The sequence below is a fragment of the Anas platyrhynchos genome, chromosome 14 (assembly GCF_047663525.1).
Source record: "Anas platyrhynchos isolate ZD024472 breed Pekin duck chromosome 14, IASCAAS_PekinDuck_T2T, whole genome shotgun sequence".
In the NCBI taxonomy this organism is placed as follows: Eukaryota; Metazoa; Chordata; class Aves; order Anseriformes; family Anatidae; genus Anas; species Anas platyrhynchos.
In genome coordinates, this window is record NC_092600.1 from 5,846,943 (window position 1) to 5,868,853 (window position 21,911).

At 61.1% G+C, this 21,911-nt stretch overlaps 1 protein-coding gene across 1 annotated transcript; it reads right to left on the bottom strand.

Moving 5' to 3' along the window:
* Positions 1-2,235: 2,235 nt before the first annotated feature.
* ARSI (arylsulfatase family member I) lies at positions 2,236-7,533 on the bottom strand. Its single transcript, XM_027468260.3, has 2 exons — positions 7,015-7,533; positions 2,236-5,967 (listed from the first exon to the last, which is right to left on the bottom strand). The coding sequence occupies exons 1-2, from the start codon at positions 7,332-7,334 to the stop codon at positions 4,566-4,568; spliced, it is 1,722 nt and encodes a 573-aa protein (XP_027324061.2). The 5' UTR covers positions 7,335-7,533; the 3' UTR covers positions 2,236-4,565.
* Between the last annotated feature and the right edge of the window lie 14,378 nt (positions 7,534-21,911).

A 21,911-nucleotide genomic window follows, 5' to 3' on the forward strand; every position in this document is an offset into this window, starting at 1 on the left:
GGAGAAATCTTTGAGAGGAGAGAGAGGAGGAGCGGGGAGAGGGAGAGAAGAAAGGAGGTGGAAGTGGAGGAGGACAGCAAGCGGCTGAGTGAGGAAGAGGAGGGGGAGGAGGAGAAAGGTCTAATGGCTTTTCCATTAATTGCACCATTACCCGCTCCCATCCCCACCCTCACGGCCCCACATCCAGTCTCGGTGCCAGGAGCCCCGTTCCCACATGGGGCCGGACACAGGGACAGGGACCCCAAGGGCAGCGGGACGGGGACAGGGAGCAGAGCTCACCCCGATGCCTTCACAGCAGCGTGGGTGTGCTGTCCCTGCGGGGGGGTTGTCCCCAAGGGGAGGGATGGAAACTGATGCAGAAAGCAGCCCCCTGCGCCCCCCATCCCATTAAAGCCCCCCGTGGTGTGCAGGGTTTGTGGGGTTTGCGCAGCCCGGCACAGGCAGGGCTCTCCAGGAAGGGTTTCTTCCCTTGCTGGCCTCCTCTCTGTTTGCTTTTTTTTATTTTTTTTTCCTCTTTTTATCAGCGTTTTTCCCTCTTTGAGGAGAGGAGGAGCTGGGTGTTTCGGTGCCAAGCATGTTGAGCGTTGTGACCGAAATTCTCCCACCCGGGCCCCGCCGTGCGCCGAGCCCCGTCCCTGGGCGCAGCACCGAGGCTCCGGGTGGGACGCTCCTGCTCCGGGCCGGGAGCCAGCATGGGGGGTCCCTGTGCCCAGGGGAAGGGAGAAACCCCATCCCTGCCCCTCAAGACCCTTCTCAGACACCTCTCCTTGGCTGATATCTCCTCTCCCAGCCAGCTGGAGCCCCAAAACCCGCTCCTTGGTGGCCCTCCACACGCAGCCACCGGGCTGCTCTTCTGCTGCCATGCTGGGCTCTGGCCGCCTGATGGAGACCTTCATCCCCAGAGGCTCCTCTCCATCGCCGGGCTGCCTCTCCCGAAATGCCTCCCGCTCTCCCCCGGCTCTGCCTGCAGGCACCCAGCGTCTGCATCCTGCCACCAGGCTCCCCATCGCGGCCACCTGCCCAAGAGAGCAGGGTCTGGTTTGGGATTATGGCAAACCCCACACGTGTGGGATCAGCAGCAGCCCCACGGGGTTCATAAGGACCTGCAGCAGCCCCCCCTGCACCCCTAACAGCCCCCAGCAGCCTCTCACAGGCACAGCAAGAGGATTGCGTGCTGCAGAGATCCCAAAATTACTGGGACGGTTTCACACGCAAGCTGGGGTCTGGGGGATGCTCAGTTGCTGTCCTCTGAGAAGCTGAAAGTCTCGGTTATTTTTAGGAAGGGATTATAAATACCGCGGTAAGGAGAGCTGATTTACACTTAAGGTTGTGTTTGCAAACGTGCCCTGTCCCTGCGGGCCCCAGCACTCACGCCAGTGGCAACGTAGAAACTGCTTTTGGTGGGACGAGGATCCCCAGGGCCACCTTTTCCCTGACACCAGGGTCTGGCGTGAGGTGCAGCCCTTTGCCCAGAGCACCCCCTCCCCAGCAAGCAGCACCCAGGGTGCTCGCTCGCTCAGGTTGAAGGGGTCTGCAGGGCTGGAGAGGCTCCCAGGTGCACCCATCCTGCCTGATCCATCCCATGCCCTCCCCGTTTCATCTCCAACTCCACCCCATCTCATCTATCCCACTCCACCCCACCCCACCCCATCCCGTCCATCCCATCCCATCCCATCCCATCCCATCCCATCCCACCCCACCCCACCCCATCCCAAGGGGGCTGAATGGTGTGAAAACACCCAATTTTGGCACATTTCTTTTCGTGCCTTTAGCTTGGAGCTGCCCGGCACTGGGTGCCACTGGAGCTATCCATGAGCCATGCTGGGATGGGGATGAGAGGACGTTGAAATGAAGCTCTCCAGCTGCTCACCCGCTGTTCTCCAGCCCCGTTACCCTAACTCGAGCTCCCAGGGACAAATGGGGCAAATTCTGCACAGCAGCAAAGCTCTGGAAGGGTGCTGGTGCTGGCGGGGCTGGAGATATGGGGAACAACAAGCGCCCTCCTGGGTGCGCTGAGAGAGGGACAACTCTCTCCCAACACCCAGAGGTTTTTCTGCCTACTTCTCCTCTTTTCAGGGACTAGCACTTTCCTTCAAATGCTTCTTTTTGATAAAATTCAGATTTCAACTCTAAAAAAAAAAAAGAAAGAGAGAACCCAGACCTAAAACTCTGGCTAGACTGATGGCGCGAAACCGGCACCGGCCCAGGAGATCAGAAACTGGAAACGAGACAAGACCAGGCGAACAGTTTTCATGGAGATATTAGTGAAACTGAAGGGAGAACAAATCGAACACGTTTTCATGGAAATTTCCATTTTTGAAGAAAAAAAAAAAATAAAAAATAAAAGGAGGACTAAACTTGGACGCGTTTACATAAATATGGAAATGAAAACCGTTCCTCGCACCTCGCCGCCGCCCCAGGGCCAGCCCCGCTCCCTCTGCCTGCTCCCCCTGGCCCCGCAGCCCCGTGTCGGGACCCCGGGGGGACCTCAGCCCCTGCGTGCTGAGCACTGAGCACCCTCCTCCTGCAAGGCTCCGGTTTATATTTGGCAACTTCTCGCCAGGAGGCTTTGCCAAATGGCAGCCGGTGCTGGAGCCGCGCTGCCGATGGGCACGGGGTTGGTGGTGTCCCAGCAGAGCACCTTGGTAAGTGAGCTGGGGATGGAAATGGGGCATCGTGGGGCTGGTGGGGGAGCTGAGCCCCCTGTGAAGCCCATCCCTGGTCCTGCTGCAGGGGACGTGCCCACGGAGCCAGCAACACGGTGACAGGGATGCGAGGAGCGGCTGGGACGGGCGCACCGACAGCCAGGCTCCGGCTTTGCAAACTCCTTCCCATCCCTGCAAGGAGAGGGCCTCCTGTATTATGCCTTGCTGTCAGCTTTTTTTTTTTTTTTTTTATTTGTTTCTATAGAAAATCCCAATTCCCCCAAATAATCCAGCTAAGAGTAAAAAAAAAAAAAAAAAAAAAAAACCACAAACGTGTCATTGCATTCTCTTCCCGTCCCCGTCCCTCTCTCACACGCAGGGCTTGAAAGCGCACTGAAAGGTATTCAGCGTGCATGCTGCCAATTGTCACATCTTTCAATGACAGATTTTAAATGAATGTTATTTTGCAAGGGAGAGAGAGGGGGAAAAAAAAAAAAAAAAAAAAAAGCCCACACTGCTCATCCAAGAGCTGACAAGTCCTAACGGGCCTCATTTTCCAGAGACAAAAATAACTATTTTCAAAATTCACAGCAGGGCCTTCGCCTACACACGCTGCACCAAGAGAAACCTGTGGGGAGAAATGTAAAACACATTGTGTAAATGGAAATGCACCATGCATCCAAAATGCTTTTAAAGCTATTTACCCTCTTTCATCCAAGCCAGCTCCCATCTGAGCGCACGTACGCGCGCTCGCACCCTGCGGAAGGCGCGGGGGCACGGCGCTTTGCTCGCTGCCCGCGCTGCCTGGCCCCACACCAAGGCATCGCCTGGAGCCCCTCGGTGGGCAGATGGGGGTCCCCCCCGTGCCAGCATCACTGGGGGTGCAGGGTCTGGCCATGGTGAGGGGATGCAGTGACAGCTCCGGGGTCCCTGGGGTGGCTGCAGCAAGAGAGGAGGGGTGCAGGGGGATGCTCCTTCCCCGTGTCCCCGTGGTTGCATGTCTTGTGGTCGTGGAGCAGGGCAAATCGTCTCTGCACAGACCTTCCTGAGATCTTTCTGTCCTGGGGTCATGGAGTCAGCTGGTCGCAGGTGGAGGATGCACTGGGAGGAATTTAGGGGTGCCCACTGCCATGCAGCTGTGGGGTCTGGTCAGAGTTGGGGTGAACCTGAGCCATGTGAAGGCTGCCAGAGCTTGGGACAAACCTGCCCCAAATGTGTGGGGCCGTGCGGAGCCATTTGTCCTCTGTGTGCACATCAGGGGACCACCACCAGCCACGTCCCTGTGTGCCACAGCCCTGGGGCTGCTCCTGGCCACCCCGAACCAGAGCGGAGGAGCTGTGGCCCCACGCGGGGTCCCCGTGGCAGCAAGGCTGGGTCCAGCCCTGGTGGCTCCAGGTCTGACATCCGTGGTCAGGAGTCCGTCCTTCTGCAGGGAAGTAAAACGGGGAAATTTGGGAGTCGTGGGCTAGGGAAAGCCCTGGAAACTCAACAGCAAAGCAGACAGCTGCTTGGCAGCACGTGGGAAGGCAGCAACGTGTATCTACAGCGCAACGCCGAGGGAAACGTGCAGCCAGAGCAGCCGAGGCCGGCGGCACCTCCACCCCTTGCTGCTGCCACGGCCAACACTTAGAGCTTCCAATTTGGTCCCCAAAAGAATGTGTCCCAATTCGGAAGGGGCTGTGCACAGCTCAGCCTTGAGCCTCATCACCCATCTTTGCCCACCAACCCACCCGCCCCTCCTGCAGCTGCTGGTCCGGATGGAGGGGCAGCGTTTTGGGGGCGGCGTGCCCCAAAGCAAAGGGGCTAAGGAGAGCAGGAGGGCGCTGAGCACCCCCCGGGATGTCCGTCTCCCTCCATCCCACCCCACGGCGCTGCCGGCACCCCCCCGGCCAGGCTGCATCGACGCTGGGGAGCCCCCGGTCAGATGCGGTTGGACATGAGCCTGGTGTTGAGCTTGCGGAAGAAGGAGCGCAGCTTGCAGATCTTGCACTTCTTCTTCTTGCCCCGACTCTTCGGGGGCTCCCGGCCCCCTTCCCACTCCTCCACATCATCCTCGCCGGCCCATGGCCCCCAGGCGCCGCCGTTGAAGTCCGGGTGGGCGCGGGGGTTCTCGGCGGGGTACCGCACTGGGATGGCCGTGCGGTTGTAGTAGGCCAGGCGCAGCAGGAGGGCCCTGACCACGTCCGGGCGCTGCTCCGACAGGTCGTAGCGCTCGTAGGGGTCGGCGGTGATGTTGAAGAGCCAGACGGATTTCCTGGGGCCGTCGGTGAGCCGCTCCAGGTTCCACCAGCTGCCCGGGAAGTTGGTCAGCGTCTGCGGGGGGATCCAGTCGCTGTAACCCGGGTCGCCGGTGAGGAGCTTCCACTCCCCGACGCGGATGGAGGCCTGCACGGCCGTGTTCCAGATGCCGAAGCCGTCCTCCAAGGAGCCGTACTTGGCGTGGTTGTAGAGGGGGTCGATGTTGTGCAGGATTTCGGTGCGCGGCGACTCCTTCCCCTCGCTGATGGCCGGCCAGACGTTGTAGCCATCCAGGCCGGGGACGTTGCTCAGGTTGCCCCTGGCCAGGCTCACCAGGGTCGGGTACCAGTCCGTGATGTGCACCAGCGCCCAGCTGGTCCGGCGCTTGCGCTTGATCAGAGGGCTGTGCACAAAACCGATGCCGCGGACGCCCCCTTCCCAGTACGTCCCCTTCCGTCCCCGCAGCGGCCAGTTGCTGCCCCCGGAGAAGGTCTGCCCGCCGTTATCCGTGGAGAAGACGATGACGCTGTTGTCGTAGTAGCCGTACTTCTTGAGGGCCCAGGTGATGTTCTTCACCGCCTCGTCCATGCAGGTGACCATGGCAGCGTACTTGCGGCGCGCCACGTTGCCCATGGAGCGGTAGCGGTAGATGTACTCCTTGGGGGACTGCAGCGGGGTGTGCACGGCCTGGAAGGCCACGTAGATGAAGATGGGCTCCCTGGGGCTGTGGGAGGCCAGGATCTTGCTGACACGCTGGGCGTAGAGGAAGGTGGAGTACTTCCCGCTCTGGTCCCACGCCACGTCCTCCCCCTCGTGCAGGTCGTAGCCGCAGACGCCCGGCCCGTCGCAGTTGTCGTAGGTGTAGTAGTCCACGTTGCCCGTCAGCGAGCCCAGGAAGGTGTCGAAGCCCCGGCGGGTGGGCAGGCACTCCTTCTTGTAGAAGCCCAGGTGCCACTTGCCCACCATGTGCGTGGAGTAGCCGGCCTCCTGCAGCTTCTGGGGCAGGGTGACCTGGTCGAGGGGCAGGCAGTTGGGCTGCCGGGGGCGGATGATGGAGTGCTGCAGCCCCGTGTGGATCTGGTACCTGCCGGGGGAGAGCCAAGAGGGATCGGTGGCGGTGGGGAGCGGGGCTGGGGGATGGTACTTCATCTTATGGAGACCCCAAAAGCGTGTGGCTTTTGGGACCCCAACCCCACGGGATGAGCTCCGTGCCAGAGCAGGGAACACCTTTCCCACACAAAAGCACCAAAAGCAAGTGCAAAAAAAAGAGAGTGTGTGTGTGTGCACGCGCTCAGGAGACATTGCAAAAGTACCCTGGGCTCCCCATCTTTCAAAACCAGGATGCCACCAGCAGTCACCCTGCTGCCGCCGGCCTGGCGGAGTTGTTGGGCTCTTTGCCAGGACGAGCAGGAGCTGCTCAGCAATCCCAAAGGGTTTGCAGCTGTGTGCAGATCCCCGTCCTCCCTCCCCCTGACCCGGTCCATGCGGCATCGGATGAGCAGCAGGAAAAGCAGGGCCTGAGGGAGAGGCAGCGTCTTCAGGGGAGGGAAATCCTTCCACCCCACAGCCCAGCAGCAAATGGTGAGGGATTGGGACGGGCTGCCCAGGGAGGTGGTGGGGTCACCATCCCTCTGGGGGTGCTCAGGGGAAGGCTGGACGTGGTGCTTGGGGACGTGGTTATTGGGGGATGCTAAGGGTAGGGGGACGGGTGGACCAGATGATACTGGTGGGCTTTTCCGACCTCAATGATTTTGTGATCCTATGAATCCCCATGGGCCAACGTGAGAGCAAACCACCCCAGAGACCGGGCACCCCAGTGTCACCCACGTGGGACCACCCTGAGGACACCTCCCTGTGCCCTCGTGGCCACAGACCGCCTCCTCCCAACATGACTTCAGTTCCCCAACCCCATCCTCACTGTGGCCTCGGTGACCCACCACGTGCCATTATCAAACCAGGCAAAAAAAAAAATCAACTTTTCACCCCCGGAGCCAGCAAGACCCCTTCCCTAGCGGACCTCCAGCACAACCCCATACCCTGGGGCATCTGCCTCGTGGCGAGCCAGGCTCAAACCTCGAGGGGCAGGGGACCAGAAGGGGACCCGTGGGGCAGGGGGGGCGCACGGGCTTACCGTCCGGTTATCAGCTGGCTCCTGGAGGGCGTGCAGATGGGCTGGATGTAATAATTCTCCAGCTTCACGCCCTCGGCCGCCAGCCTGTCCAGGGTGGGCGTCTGGATATCGGAGCCGTGGTACCCGACGTCGTGGTAGCCCTGGTCGTCGGTCAGGATGAAGATGATGTGGGGCGGCCGGGCGAAGGCGGGGGGCAGCGATTTCTCCAGGGGGCCCGTGGGCACGTCGGCCACCAAGCCGGGCTTCATCCAGTCCCAGGACAAGTAGCCAAAACTCAGCAGGCTGACCAGCGAGAAGCCCGTCAGGGCGTACACAGCCATCCTGAGCCTGCCTACGGGCGCTACTGTGCCGGCATCGCCCCAGGGCCACGCGGGGTGCCCGCAGAGCCCCCCACCTAGGGGCTGCCCCCTGTGGGGGGAGCTGCCATGGAAGCAGACACACAAAGGGATAAATCCGCCTTGCCGGGGTGTGTTCAGTCCAAAGCCCGCTCGGCGATTCCCAACAGCCCCACGGCTGCTCACGAAGCGTCCCAAGCGCCGCGAGCGCCGGCTGCCTTCCCTGCGCTCTCTTCCTGGTGTTTTCTTTTGCAAGCAGCACCGAAAAAGCCTGGCTGGAGAGAGCGGCTGGCTTCTCCCGGCTGGCTCAGGACGAGGCGATCCTGCTCCGTGCGCTTTCGCAGAAGAGGGTGCTAAAGTTCAAGCCCAGAGGTGCTGGGCTCCCGTCCTCACCCCTCGGGGAACAGCCGCCGTCTCCTTTTCTCACCGTCCTCTCCCGAAGCGTTTCTTGGCAAGCCCTCACCACCATGATTTTTTTCCCCCTTTTTTTTTTTTTTTTCTCCTTTCTTTTCCCTCCCTCTTTTCCTCTCCGCTCACCCGGCTCCTTTCGGCCAGCCCCGAAGTCTTTCCCAACTGTGCAAAGAGCTCTGGAAACTCGGGCTCAGCGTGGCGGGGAGGGCGGGCGAGGCGCCCAGCTCCGAGGGCAGCGGGACGCAGCCTGTGGCCACGCCGTAGGGGGACGAGGAGAGTCCCCACATCTGCCGGGCCCTGGGCGAAGCGGCCAGGTTTATGGGGAGCCGCAGGCTCGGCCCCTCCCCGCTCGCTCAGCAACTCCAGGAAAAAAAGCTGGGAAGACCTGAGCCTGCAGGGTCCTAAGCGTGGCTGCGCGCCTCGCCGCGGCTCAGCCCCGGGACGTGCAGCTCATGGACCCCAAACCCGCAGCCCCCCAGACCCCCAGCATCCATCCAGCCCCATGGGGATGGCTGCCCACGGGGCCAGGACCACCACCCGGAGAGCACCCAGGGCAAAAGGGGGATGTAAAAACTTTATGGGGACAGCTCTGGGGTGGAAGAAAGCCACCCCAGGGCACTAGAGGGGGGAGGTGGGTCTGCTTTGCGAGTGGGGAAACTGAGGCAGAGAGGGGCCACTTGGAGTTGCCGTGGCCACTGCTAGCCCAGGGAAGGGGTTGGTGTGAAATAGGGGCCCTGCCTGGCTTGGCACGGGGAGGGGGGATTCTGGTGGCACGGACCCACACATGTTCCTCCACCCCTTGTGGATCCGGGAGGTGAGCCCTGGGAGATGCGGGGGGACATTTGGGCACGTGCACGTGTCCGAGGGTCCCCGCACACGGGACACCCCAGCACACCCCCCCCCCCAAGCCACTGCCTGGCTTTAGGACCGCAGGGCTGCAGCGGCAGGGGCTCGGTGGGGGCTTTGGGATGGCTGTGCCGCACAGCAGAGCCAGATGGCTCCCCTCTGCGGGCCCCCCCGGCCCCCTTCCCTCCGCTCCCCTCTGTGGGCCCCCCACCGCTGCCCCCTCCCCCTGGCTTCCCTCTGCCAGGCCCCTCCATGTCCCCTCCCCTGGGCTCTCCGGTGGGTCCCCCCATGTCCCCGGGTACCCCTTCCTTGGGCTCTCCTCCTCTGTGTCCCCCACCACGTCCCCTCTCTGGGCTCTCCCCCACTCTGCCCCAGCCACTGTCCTTCCCCTGATGCCCCCAGCCCCTCCCCGTGCCCCAAATCTCCCCCCATCCCATACCAGCCTGCCCCTCGGGGACCCCAAGCACCAGCAGGGAGAGGGATGGGAAGGTGCTGCATGGGCTCCCCGCTCCCATGGGCTGGGGGGACCCGAAGGAAAGGAGGGTGGGCTTCTCCCTGCTGGAATCAGACAACAGGCAGAGGGGACAGGGACGGGGACAGGGACAGGGACAGGGACAGCTGTGCACAAGACTTCCCTTTCCCTACTGGCAAAAATCCCCGCTTGCTCGGAGCAGTGCTGCAGGGCTGGGTCAAACCCTTCGGCGAGGTTTGATTAATCCCCGGGGGTTAATCACTCTTTCCTTCCGCCCGCTCCTCCTCTCCCTTCCCTGCTCTCCTTCAGCACGGAACAACTCCCTCCTCGCAGAAAAACCTGGGTCTGACTGCGGGGGAAGAGGGCTGGGTTCACAAAGGAGGTGGCCCTGGGTGCCAGGGTCCCGTCTGCTCCTCTCCTTTTCCCCACAGACCCCAGCAGCCGGGGCTGGGGGCCCTGCACCCACCTCTCCGTGTCCCCCTGAGCCACCGGGGGCTGCGGGACACGGGGAGCACCCCAACGTGCAGCCCCATTCCCGTGGCTCCCCGCAAAAACCTCGGGTCACGGGCAGGGTTAGAGGCAGGGACTGCGATCCCAGCTCCTTCCAAACCCTCAATAATAGTTGGTTTGGATGAGTTCCTCTCGGAAACATTCAAACCCGGTGCCTTCCCTGCCACAGCCCGCCTGCTTCCACTTAGCCAACACGGCTGGTTTACGCTCTTTGTTTATAGCAGAGCTGGGAATTAATGGCAGGGTGTTACCGAGAGCTGCCGTCGCTCACCCCTCCGAACCACGGGGGAACATTTTGCAGGACCTGCTGAATTACGGATGGGAGGGGGAGTTATTGGAGGTGTCGGGGCTGAAGGGAAGGGTTTGTGGCAGAGCTGGGGCTGGGGGAGCGAGCCCAGGTGTGACAGCGTTTGGGGACACTTTGGAGAGCCGGGAGGGATGTGCAGAAAGGGAGAGGCAGGGATGGACGGCGTCACGGCCGCTGCAGCCCCGTGGTGGGTCACATCCTGCCCACGCCTTCAGCAGAGGAAGCGTGGGCTGGGAAAGTCACCGGGAATTTAAGCTGCTGGAGGCTCAGAGGGTCGAAGGCTGGGAAGGACACGGACACGGGCACGTGGTGGCACCGAGAGGGGACCTCCTGCGCAGCCAGCCCAGGGTCTAGGGGGGAAGCCAGTGGGTTAGTTCGGCTCGGGGAGGTTTTCCAAGAGCCCAAGGCCCTGCTGGCAGAGCACAAACACCGAACCCGTCGGCAGGGACCCTGCTTTGAGGGCTCGGGTGGCAGCGGGCAGAAGCGTCCCAGGGGCGCACAGCCTGGGGTCCCCTCCAGGACACGGCGACAGGGTGAAAAGGGGTGAGAGGCACATGGGGAGCTCTCCAGATCCCAGGGGAAACAGCAGGAAAGGTACCCGCAAACCCTCCGAGCAGCCCTGCTGGGATCATTCGAAGCGGAGGGATGGGATGGGAGCGGCCGGGAGCGAGGAGGAGGAGGAGGAGGGAGAGGAAGAAGCGTGACGGAGGCAGGGGGAGGAATGCCAGCTCTGGAGGCTCGGGGTCAGGGAGTTTTAGCCAGCTGCGAGGCTGCTCCGTGGGTGATTAATGCATCACAAGGTCTACGCATGGAAAAAGCTCTCAGGGCCTGTAGCCACCCCCCCAGACCGCCCTGAATTCGGGGCAGCCACTTGTCCGGCCTCGCTGGGAGATGTCTCAAGAGCCAGGAGCTCCTTGGAGAGCTCCAGCATTGCACAACGGGGACGCTTCCCCTGGCAGCTGGCCTGGCTGCATCTGCCGAGCGGGCTGGCGTTACGTGTCCCATCCCACAGCCGCTGCCTGCCTCTGTCCTGCCTCTTCCCCGGGCACAACCACCCTAATCCCCCCGCTGCACCCACAGCCACCTCCCACCCGCGGTGCCCAGGCCATGGGGAGCCCCACGGGGCCGTGCCGGGTGCTCCCACGGGGCTGGCAGCGACCCCATGGGCAGAGCATCCTCCGCCTGCTCATGGGGACAGGCAGCATCCCACATCCCAACCAAATATTTCCGCATCCCTATGGACTCATGGCCCATTTTTGGTGCTTTTTAACCTGGTGGATGGGTGCCGGGTGCTCTCCTCGGCCAGGAGCCGAGGCGCTGAGCCTGGAGCTACATCCCAGCCGTTTTTTCTCCGTGTCCCCGCAGCTGGCACAGCAGCCTGCATTTGCACAGCTGTTCCTCTAACCAAATATTTGAACATCAGCTCTTTTTTTTTTTTTTTTTCCATTATTAATTTTGTGCGGCCTGGGGCAAGAATTAAAATAATCACGGCCCTTCCTGCTGCTTCTCCCCACCACCCCCCGGCTCTGGCCGCACTTGCGCTTGGCTCCCAGGGCGCTTGCTGCACGCCGGGTTATGCAAACAGGCTGCACACACTTCTCCACGGCCACGATTTGCCACGAGGGCCACACAGCAAAGCTTCAAACCAAGCCTCAAATCTCTCTTTTTTTTCTTTTTTTTTTATCCCTCCATCTTTTCTTTATTTTTTAACCCTTCCCGGGGCCGGAGCCCCTCCAGCCCTCAATACCGCCTTTCTCTCGCCAGTCAATGGGGCATTATGAGCAGGGGAATTATTGAAAGCAGAACTCCCAGGCCGTACAATGGGAGCTCTGTGCGAGGCAAATATTGCACAATCTGTTTGCACGCCGCGGGCTCGCAGCCCTTCCCCCTCGGCAGCCCCGCTCCCGGCTCATGCCTCGGCCTCTGGCCCCCCGAAATGGGCCCTGGGAGCGAGAAATAGGAAAGGTTTTTTAATAAGTCCCCTCTCTCCTCCTTCAGAGCGAGGCGTTCGACCTAACGGGGCATCGGGGGCCGTGCCTGGCCTCGGCAAACACAGCCCGGCGCTGCCGCCTCTTAGATGTTTAAGGGTTTCCGCTCTCCCCGGCCAACGTGTGATGCATTTGCTTTTTTATTGGCGTGATGAAAGAGTCGAGGCAAGTCTGGAAAAGAAGCGAGCAGTCCCGAGAAAGGAGAGAGCTTGTTATTTTGTCTAGAGGGGGGGGAAAAAGGATCAGAGGGCGGCACGGCCGGGCGATTTGGGGGCTCGGTGGGAGCGGGGAGGGTGGGAGGCCAAGGGGGCTGGGAGCCAGAGGTCTCCCATGAGCTGCTTTGCTAAGAGAAAGTCTCAGAATTGGTCGGCTGTTGGGAGAGGGGTGTCAATAAAAAGCCCTCTGAGAGAGGGGTGAGAGGTTTCCAATAGCTGCTGCCCTGCAGGGAGCCGGCACGGGACAGGGCTGGGGCCAAACCATCGACCTGGGGAGCCTCGGAGAGACCCCGAGGGTCCTGCTGCTGGCCAGGGGATGGATCACGCTCCTGTCCTTGTCTTTTCCCTGCCTCCTTGCTCCTCTCGTGTCCGATCACCCAGGGGACCTTCCCCTGCCTGGCGCACAGCGGGTACGCAGCACTTCTGCCTCCTCCCCGCCAGCCCCTGGTGCACGTTTTTGGGGTGGGATGTGCCAGCATGCTTTATCCCCCCAGTTTTTAACACATCCCATAATTTGCTCCCTGGAAGCTGGAGCCGGGGGGGGAGGAAAGAGCAAATCTGAACCGGCTCCTGCAGCATCGCTAACGCCACGGGGATGGAGCAGCCACAGCCCGCAGGCCATGGGGCACAGAGGGACAGAATTGGCTGTGGCAGGGCTCAGCAGCTCTTGGGATCTTGTTTTGGAGCCACGTGGCCTTTTCCAGTGCCCTGCCTGCCTCCGTGCCACTGGGGCAGCTGAAAATCACCATCACCCAGAGGCGCCCAGAAGCCCCAGCACCATCCTGAAGCCTCTCCTAACGCAAAGCCCAGCCTCTCGCACACATGTTGGGCTTGGCCAGGGCTTGTTCCTGACCAAAAAACACTGCTGCTCCCCACGCTCCTGAAACCAGAAATAAAAGCTCTCAGTACGAGTCAGCTTGTCTCGGGCTAAGGAATTTTTCTTCCATTTTTGGTCCCCGATGGCACATTTCAACGATTCTGCGAATTCTCTCATGAAATGAGCTGCGCACATTCCTGCTCGCGTTTCCTTTCTTTCCCCTTCCTCCGGTAGCCCCCAGCCCCGCTCCTTGCTCCAACGTTTGTCCCCTGGGCTCACCCCAGCGCCGGGTGAGCAGCTCGCCGCCTTCCCCTCCCCTCCCGACTGCCGTGCTCGCGTTGAGGAGCTGAGGAGCTGGAGAGGAGCCCGCGGGTTTGGCACCGCTGCTTCCTTCCCATGCCTTATGGCTTGCTTTGTGCCCCGCCTGGGTGCTCTCCCTCCTCGTTCTGCCCCCGGCCCTCGGTTTCCAGACCCCAAATCCAGCCCCTCCTGTGAGCAAGGTGCCCCCCGCTGCCACCTCCCAGCCCCGGGGCTCGGTGGGGGGGTCCCAGCTGATGGGAAACATCCCTGCGTGGGGCAGTTTGGGATGGAAAACTAGAGGTCCCCATGGGCAGGTGGGTTTGTGCCTCATCCCATCAGCTCAAGCTCCTTGGGTGGATGCTGTGTTCACTCTGCCACCCCCCAGAAGGGAGAAGCTTCACCTACCAGAATAACCCCCCCAAAAACAGCAGCTCCCTTTGCCTCCAAGGGCCCCCTTTGAAGCAGAGAAGGTCCCGAGGCGGCGGAAGGAAGGCTTTAAGCGTTTAGCATAGCTGGGTTCTGGCAGCGCCGCCGCCTGACCCCGAGGTTGGCTTGCCCAGCCTATTGCTTTTGGACTCCCCCAGCTTCATTCCTGCCACGGCTCACCGTGGGATACACAGAAGCTCCTCACTCGCTCCTCAAAGCATGCTCCAGCCACCCCTGGCTCGCTAAGAAGGAGCGATTCTTCCCGGCACCACCTGGGCACGGCCGGGGGCACCTCCGTCCACGGTGCCCCCCGCTCCCCTCCCCAGCTCCCGAGGGCTGGGCAGCCCCCGGATCCATCCTTTCCCTTCCCTTCCAGCTCCCCTTTCAAATTCAGGCTCTTCAAAGGCTGCGGTGGGTTTGGGCTGGCAGGAGATGCGAGGGCCGGCAGCAGGACGCCTCCGGGCTCCGCTCCCCGCCAGGGCGCAGCAAAGGAGGGGAGAAAAACCCTCAACATCCCCCAGCTCGGGTGCCTGCCGCAGACAAGGAGCCCTTTATCACCTGGAGAGCTCGCAGCAGGGCACTCCAGTCCCCGTTGCCCTGCTTGTTTATCCCCCTGTCCCGTTCAGAGCAAGGAAAACACACCTGCCTCCGGTCCTAATTGCACCTGTAACCCATTAAGGCGAGCACCGCCTGTTTGGGGTTTGTTCCCCAAGGGTTGTGTCCCTGCTGGACAAGGGATGGCTGGGGAGCGATGTCCCGGAGCACAAAGCTGGCCCCAAACACGTTGCGGTGGCAGCAGGAGGCAGCGGGGGTCCCCTGCCCACCCCGGCCCCGCAGGGTGCTCGGGGGCAGCGTTGTGGAGCGGGCAAAGAGCCCAATTAGGCGGCGCGTTAATTGCACACAAAGGGGATCCATAACCCCGCGGAAGGGATGAGAGCTCGCTCGCGCGCTGAGGATGCCAAGAGCACAAATTGCCTTCTTGTAAGGGAAAGGCTTAATTTCCACAGAACACGACAGATTAGAGCGGGAGTGGGTGGGTCCACTCTATTATTCATCAGCCTTCCCCGCTACCAGGAGGTGCTGTGCTGCCTGCTTTGAAGTTTCTCCCAGGGCCCCGGGTGCCCACAGCCCTTTTAGCGGGGTGGAAGGCAGGATCCCAAAGCTGGGGCTTCCAGCACCCACGTTCCCCTCGCCCCGTAACGCAGCCACTGCTGCTGCTTCCCCTGCATGAGCCTGAGGGGGTGATGATGAGACCCCGAGACCCGTCTGGGTGCTGGACCTCAGCCAAAAGCAAGGAGGTTGCCCCAAAATTCGTGTCCAAGGGCTGCCAGAGCTGCCTTTCCTAGCCGCGCAGTGAGCTCCATCAGTGAAGGCAGCCTGGAGGAAATTTGGGAGGCTGGATTCTTCCCTCCTGAACGGGAACGGGACCAAAACAATAATAAGAAAAGCGAGTTCCCATCAGCTGAGTTTACCAGGGAACGCGCTGCAGGGTTTCACAGAAATGGGAAGCTCCGCGAGGGATTTTTGCAGCACGTTTCGCTTGCAGCTGAGCTCTGCGGGGTGAGATTTGTCCACGGAAGGACAGGCTGCGGGGCAGCTCCTCGCAGAGCAGCGGGTTGGGGCGAGCTTTATTTGTTTGAGTCCACCCCAGCATGGTCCTGAGGGACACACACGACACGGACGAGGTGCTTGTCCCTGTGGTGCAGGGCAGGAGGGCTCCAGCCATGCCTTCCCCAGGCCTTTGGGTCTGCTGGGAAGCCCACCGAACCCTTTAAGGGGATCAGAGGGGAGGGGATGCATCATCTCCTGCACTGCTGGAGGTAGAAAATCCCTATTATTAGGGATTATTAGCCCTTGGGTATGTTTTCCTAGAAACAAATCCCCTAGAAGTGCATGCAGTTTCCCCAGACCCTCTAAACCTGCCCGTGGTTAGGGTCAGGCACCCCTGCTGCCCAGCCTGCAGAACACCAAACCCCGTTTTGGGGAGGGGGCTGGAAGCCAAGCAGGGCGCAGCACGGGATTTCTCCCTCTCCGAGGCCTCGGGGTGGATGTGTGGGACACTCCTGGGAGCCACGGGCTCGAGGCTGGCACCGAAGCACACAGCAGGATATGGAGCGCCGTATTTCGAGCCCAGCCGTCGGCATCGGGGGTTTTCTGCTCCCAGCCAGGGGCGTAACGTGCAGGGCGGCTGTCGGGAGGCTGAGAGTCCCTATATCACTGCTGCAGAGGGTGATTCATGATTACCCGCAGTAATCCAGAAGCTCTACAAAACTGCTAATAATAGGCCTTGCAAACCGACATTTTAGTCGAGATAAAAAATGACAGGAACGGAATCCAACCGTGCCTCGCTGGAACTATAAATGGAAAGGTATTGCCCGTGCTCGGCTCCAGAAACACGGCACGAAGCGAAAGCAGGGGACGGAGCTCGGCCCCAGGATCCCAGCCGAGGTGGGACAGGGATCCCACGGCAGAGAAGTGAGCATGGCACGGGCAGAAAGCACCTCCTGATGTCCCTGGGATCACAGGACTGGCACAGACCCCAAACTCCAGGGCTTTGGGGAAGGGGTAAGCGCAAGCAGGGCTTTTGGAGCTGCTCCTGGTGGCGGGCAGGGGGTGCATGGCCCGGCAGGGCCCGCGGTCCTGCTCAGCACCGTTAATTTCACGCCGCCGTGCGAGAAGATGCAGAGTTGCTAGGTGACAGGAGCACGGGAAGCACGGCGAGCATAAAGAATCAGCACAGGTCAGCCCAGCACGGGCAGGGGCAGGGGCAGGGGACGGACCCTGCGGGGTCTGCGGCGGTGCTGGGAGCCCTGGGGGTGCCTCCAGCCTCCCCCCACCCGGGACCAGAGCTCCTGGCCCCACCAGCCCCAACTTTCTCCCCCTTGCAGCTCCCACATTCCTGCTGGGAAATGCCTCCTCAGCATCAAAATGTGCCGAGCACACCCCGCAGAGCCTGGTCCCCCCACCACAGGCTCATCCAAAGCAGCACCGCCGCGGCCAGGGCCTCGAAAATCCCCGTGCCATTAACACCAGGCGCGGCCAAAGTCAACACCAGATTTGCCAGAGGTTTCTGTGGGATGGAGGGCGGCTGAGCGAGCGATGCCGGGGGCAGATTTACTGTCCTGGTTCTCGCCCAGGGCTATAAAACTCGGCGTGGTGAGGCTTGGTGTCGTTAACATGGGCCGTGGGCTTTCAAGGTGCTGGCTGGGGAAGCGGTAGCCGGCGGTTCTGCGTGCTGCTTCGGGGCTGTTGGCAAGCCGCACGCTGCAAGCAGCCCCTCTTTCATCTTCCCAGCCCTGCCCGCAGACGGAGGCGATGCTTTCTCCCTCCTCCTCCCCGGGGAAGTCTTCACGGCAGATCCCGGGCACGGGCGAGGAAAGGTGCCCCCTTCCCCGCCGCCACCCCATGAGGCTGGAGGAGAAGGAGCCTTTCTTCGGGTTTTTTTTTTTCCTACCGAATCACGAGGCCGTTCGTACTGACCACTTTAAACGAAACCAGGCGGTTTAGCCCAAACGATTACTCATGAGCAGCGTCTAATTAGCTCTAGTATTTAAAGGGAAAATAGAAAAACCTCCTCGGAGCGCAGGCTGCACGGAGGAGCTGCCCGTCCCACGCACAGCCTCGGGGAGCCGTCAGCCCCTGCTCCACCTGAGCAAAGGCACCTGAGCCCAGGTGGTGCCCAACCCCCTTTTCAGAGCAGGCTTTTTTTTAATTATTTTTTTTCTTCTATCAATCAAGCATGGGAGCGAGGCAATCTCCAAGTTCACCTCCCAGATCCGAGCCTGGCACGGGTCGCCCCCCTGCTGGCTTTTCCTCCACACGATGAGGTTACGGGGAGCTGGCCGCGGCTCCTCGCCGGAGATGCCGCCAAGCCCACAGCCGCTGCCTGGCCTCCTGGGACCGTGGAGGAGGAGATTTGGCCTTGGAGGAGCCCCAGAGCGTGTTAGTCCTGTCTGGGACGGTGCCTCGGGCTGCTGGGGCAGGCGGGCGATGCTCCGGGAGCTCTCGGGGCAGATCAGGGTGCAGGAAGCCACACGCTCCCTGTGCACATCATGCCATGGGGAAGAGGGGACAGGCACGGGCAGCGGGGACCACTGCTTGCCCCAGAGCTCCCCATGGGACCGAAGCACCACGAGGAGCCCAAAAGAATGGGCACAGCCATGGCTACAGCCTGTGCAGTGTGACAGCCCAGCCTGGGCTCTGCTGGGACAAGCCACCAGGGCACTGGGGTGTCCCGGTCACCGAGCCGCCCCCGTCCCAGCCCCATCTGAGCCTGGGTGGCTCCTCAGCCCAGCCGTGTCCCCAGGTCCCAGCACCTTCCCTGCAGGCAGCCCGGAGGTGCAGGGCAGGCTGGCTGTGGCCGCTTGCTGAGGAGTTCTTCCAGGATCCCTCTGCTCCCTTCTTTGGGAGCTCTCCCCTCGTTTGGCGACCGGACCGTTTTGCCGATGCTAACTGAAGCCAGGTGGAAAAAATAAAAAAGCCCTCAGCTTCTCAGCACTGGGATCTCGTTTCCAGCCAGCGTTCCCTCGGACTGAGGACTCCAGCAAGGGTTTTCCAAGAGCCTCGGGTCACCCGATCCCAGCTAGCTCCCCAGGGTGGGCTGCTGTCCTGTGCCAGCTGGGGACATCCCGGGGTTTGTCCAGGGCCACCACAACGCAGGATGGGACTTTGTCACCCTCTTGTGGCTGACGGGCTTGTTGTGGCTTCGAGGTGGCCCCAAGCAGGGTCCCTACTCCGGGGATGGCTGGGGAGCACCTTGGGCTTGGCCCAAAGTGGGGGCTCCACGCTCCAAGGGGGCTCAGGAGGGTGCTCACCATGGGGATCCCTGGAGCATCGCCTCTGCCCAGCTCTCCAAACTGCCTGCCTGCCTTGTGAGCTGTGTCTTGGTAACAATTGCTTGCCCATTGGGTTTAACACTGGCCAAGGAAGCCTTCCCCTGGTTCGGATAGCCCATGGCACACAGGAAAGTGCCCGCGATCCGCTCGGATCGGGTTGCTTTAAGAGGCTCCCTCCTCCCCGGTTTAGGTGGCTGGAAATCTCCCACCCCGTTCCCAACCCACCCAACGCTCGGCTGGGAAATCAGGCCACAGCAGCCTCAAAGGGAGAGGGAGACTCATTCAGCTTTATCTGAAAGCCATTTCAAGCATGTCCAGATTCCTAAAGAAACTTGGATAAAACCCCAGAGATTAATAACAGCGCAGGGCTCTTTGGATGCCAGAGCTTTGTCTGCTTCCAAGAGAAACATATAGATGTGCCTCGGTGGAATCTCGCTGTACATTTTTTTGGCAGAAAGGCCGAAATAAATCCCTTTGCTGCAGCAACCCTCAAGCGAGATAAGGCAGGGAGCTCTCTGCAGTCCCCCTGTGCTGCCGCAGGCAGATAGCAGGCGGCTCTCGTTGTGCCATCCCCTCGGAAGGGCAGGGAGGACGGGGACTGTCACTGCCGTCAGGAGGGTGCAGATCCAGGCTGTGTCCCACCACCCAGCTCACTTCTGCTGGGAGGAGGGGGACATCACCCCCCACCTTACGGGGCATGGCTCGGAGATGGAGCCTGCAGGAGCCTGCCCTGAACGTGCCAACATTTGGGCACGGGGAGCTGGCCACGGGGAGGCTGTGCTCCTCACAGCACTGCCCTCGTCCTCCCGAGGCCAGGGCAAGGCACGTGTGGAAGGAAAAGGGTCTGAGGGTCTCAGGGTCTGAGGGTCTGAGGGTCTGAGGGTCCACCAGGACTGCCCGGAGCATGGTGGCTTCTGGCACCCAGCCACTCCCCTCCCTCAGCCGCTGTGGCTTTTTCCATCTTAACGAGCAGGGAAAGCAATCACCGTAAGGAACGTTCTCTAAAGCTCTCAGCACGGCACTCAGGATGTGCCGAACGAAATAAACACACATCAAGAGCTCCTTAATGGCCCTCTCGGCGTTCCCAGAAGCCACGGCCAGGCACGAGAGGGACCGGGAAGGGATGCTAATGTGCAAAGCAGAAACACCCGGTAAGAGGGGGCTGCATTCTCACCTCCTGCTTCCCCCCCAGCTGAGGACAGCCCCCAATACCCCTGTGGCTCCGTGCTGGCACGTGGCTGTGCCCACACCAGGGCAGCAGGACGCGGTGATGTCCCCAGGAGCACCCTTCTCGGTGTGCTCCTCTGCCTCCCAGCCTCCCAGGCACCATTTGCTGTGGGATTTCAGAGCAAATCAACGGGAAGGAGGCAGGTGCTGGCTATGGGCAGGGATTTGGGGACAGACCCCGGGGCTGGGCAGGACCCCAAGTCCCCATTTCTTCCCCCTCCACCCCCAGCCGCGTGGCCCCGCTCCCTCCTTCCCCTCCTCTTCCTGCGTTTGCCATGAGTTCAATCAGCAAAGGACGCCTGGCGGGGAGAAAAAACAATCCCCCAAACCCCTGGCTTTGCAAAGACAAACACAGCCCCTCTTCCTCTCATTTTCCTTCCAGGTAGAGCTGCTGAAACCTGGGCAAACACGGCCGGGCTGTTGGTGTTGGCCCCGCCGTGCCGCGGGGCTGCCAGGCCCTTTAACGAGGATCACGCTCACGAAGCAGCCCCGAGCTGGGCGAAAGCAGGGGTGGGATGTGGGCTGCGTGGTGCTAACAACCCTTCTGCCTGCTCCAGCAGCGCGTATTAGAGCGAACGCAGGCACGAGGCATTAAACGCCTTAATGCTGGCGGCTTCCCGGTGCCAGCGCCGAGTCTCTGCCATGCCAGGAGACACGCAGGCAGCTCGACATACCCAGGGACGCCTTTCCAAGCTCGATCGTTAAAATTAAGCATATTGCAACCAAATTTTAATGTCACGTCTTCTGCTCGTCGGAGCTCTCAAATCCGTTCGTGCAGCCACCCGAATTACAAGGCTGCTTTATGCTCCGCGGGCTGAGGGGTGACTTTTTTTTCCACGCTTAATTAGTTAAAAACCAACAGGGCTGGGTCACTACGGCTTTGGGTCATGGAGCTACTGGGTTATGTGTGCGTATATATATATATATATATATATTTTTTTTTTTTTCACTTCTGAGCTGCTGTTTCTCATCTGGCAGCAGGCTGCCCGCCACTGAGTCAATATTATTTGATGCCTGCCCCATGGCTTGGCTGAAATGACCCCATCTCCCCGAGCAAACCCCAGCCGCAGGGAACCACATCACAGAACCCATCCGCACGGCCGTGGGACGAGGGCTGGGGACACGGCCCCGCTTCCCAAAGGGGCCACGGGCAAAGCTGGAGGTGCTGGGGACAGCTCTGCTGTTCCTCTCCATCCTCCATCCTTCTGGGGACCGAGTTCCTGCACCTTGTGCGGAAATCCTATAAACGCAACATGGGAATTTGGTGTAATTTATAACCCCGAAGGCAGTGCGGACCAGATGTTTCTGAGCTAGCTGCTCTTTCTGCCAATGATAAGGCCCCCTGGGCTCGGTTTCGACTCCAGAAATGTCGCCGGTTAATTAATTAACATGACTCGAACGCCCCGGTCCTGTAGGGCACCTGCCCCCGGTGCGGACACCTCCGTGCCCCTGGCTGTGCCCGTGAAAGCCGAGGCAGAAAGCTGCCGAGGCGAGGCCGAGCCGCAGCGGGGCCGTGCACACAAAACAATGCCGTGATTCATCGGAGATTGCCATAACCCATCGCGTTTCATCAGGATGCTGTGGCATTTAAAATGGCATTTCCTCCCATCTGTTGCGCATTAGCAGACAAAGAAAAAGGAGGGGGGGGGGGGGGGGTGAGGAGGAAGAACAGCATAACAAAACGGGGAGAAAAACGGGATTCCTGAGTCAGGCTGTTCTTGCGGGAGGCTCCTCGCCAAACCCAAGCCCACTCTGTGGGATGAGGGCAGGGGGATTCACTGCGGACCCCTCTGCCCCCGCTGCTCCCCTGGGCCCGGCAGCAAGGGCTGCTGACACCCGCGGTGACTCAAAGCCTCGCGGAGCAGCACCTGGCAACCCTCTCCCCGCACACCCCGAGCTGAGCAACGCCAGCTTTGGGCTGGCAAACCGGGGGCAGGAGTAAAACCAAGCCCCCCGAGCCAGCCGCTCTTGTGGCTTTTATTTTCCCTTGGCCGTTTCCTCCTCTTCGCCTCTCATTTTCCATTGCCTCCTGCCTGATTTTCCCTTGGAAATGAGGATTTTTCCTCGTCCCCACTTCTCTCTTTCCTCTAGTTTGGCTCCTGTGCTCCCGGTTCCTCTGCTCCCCATCCCTTCTCCCTCCTCCTGTCCCTCTTGCGCTGCCCCTGCCCTAACACATCCCCACTCCTGCGCCGCCCCAGCAGGGAGCAC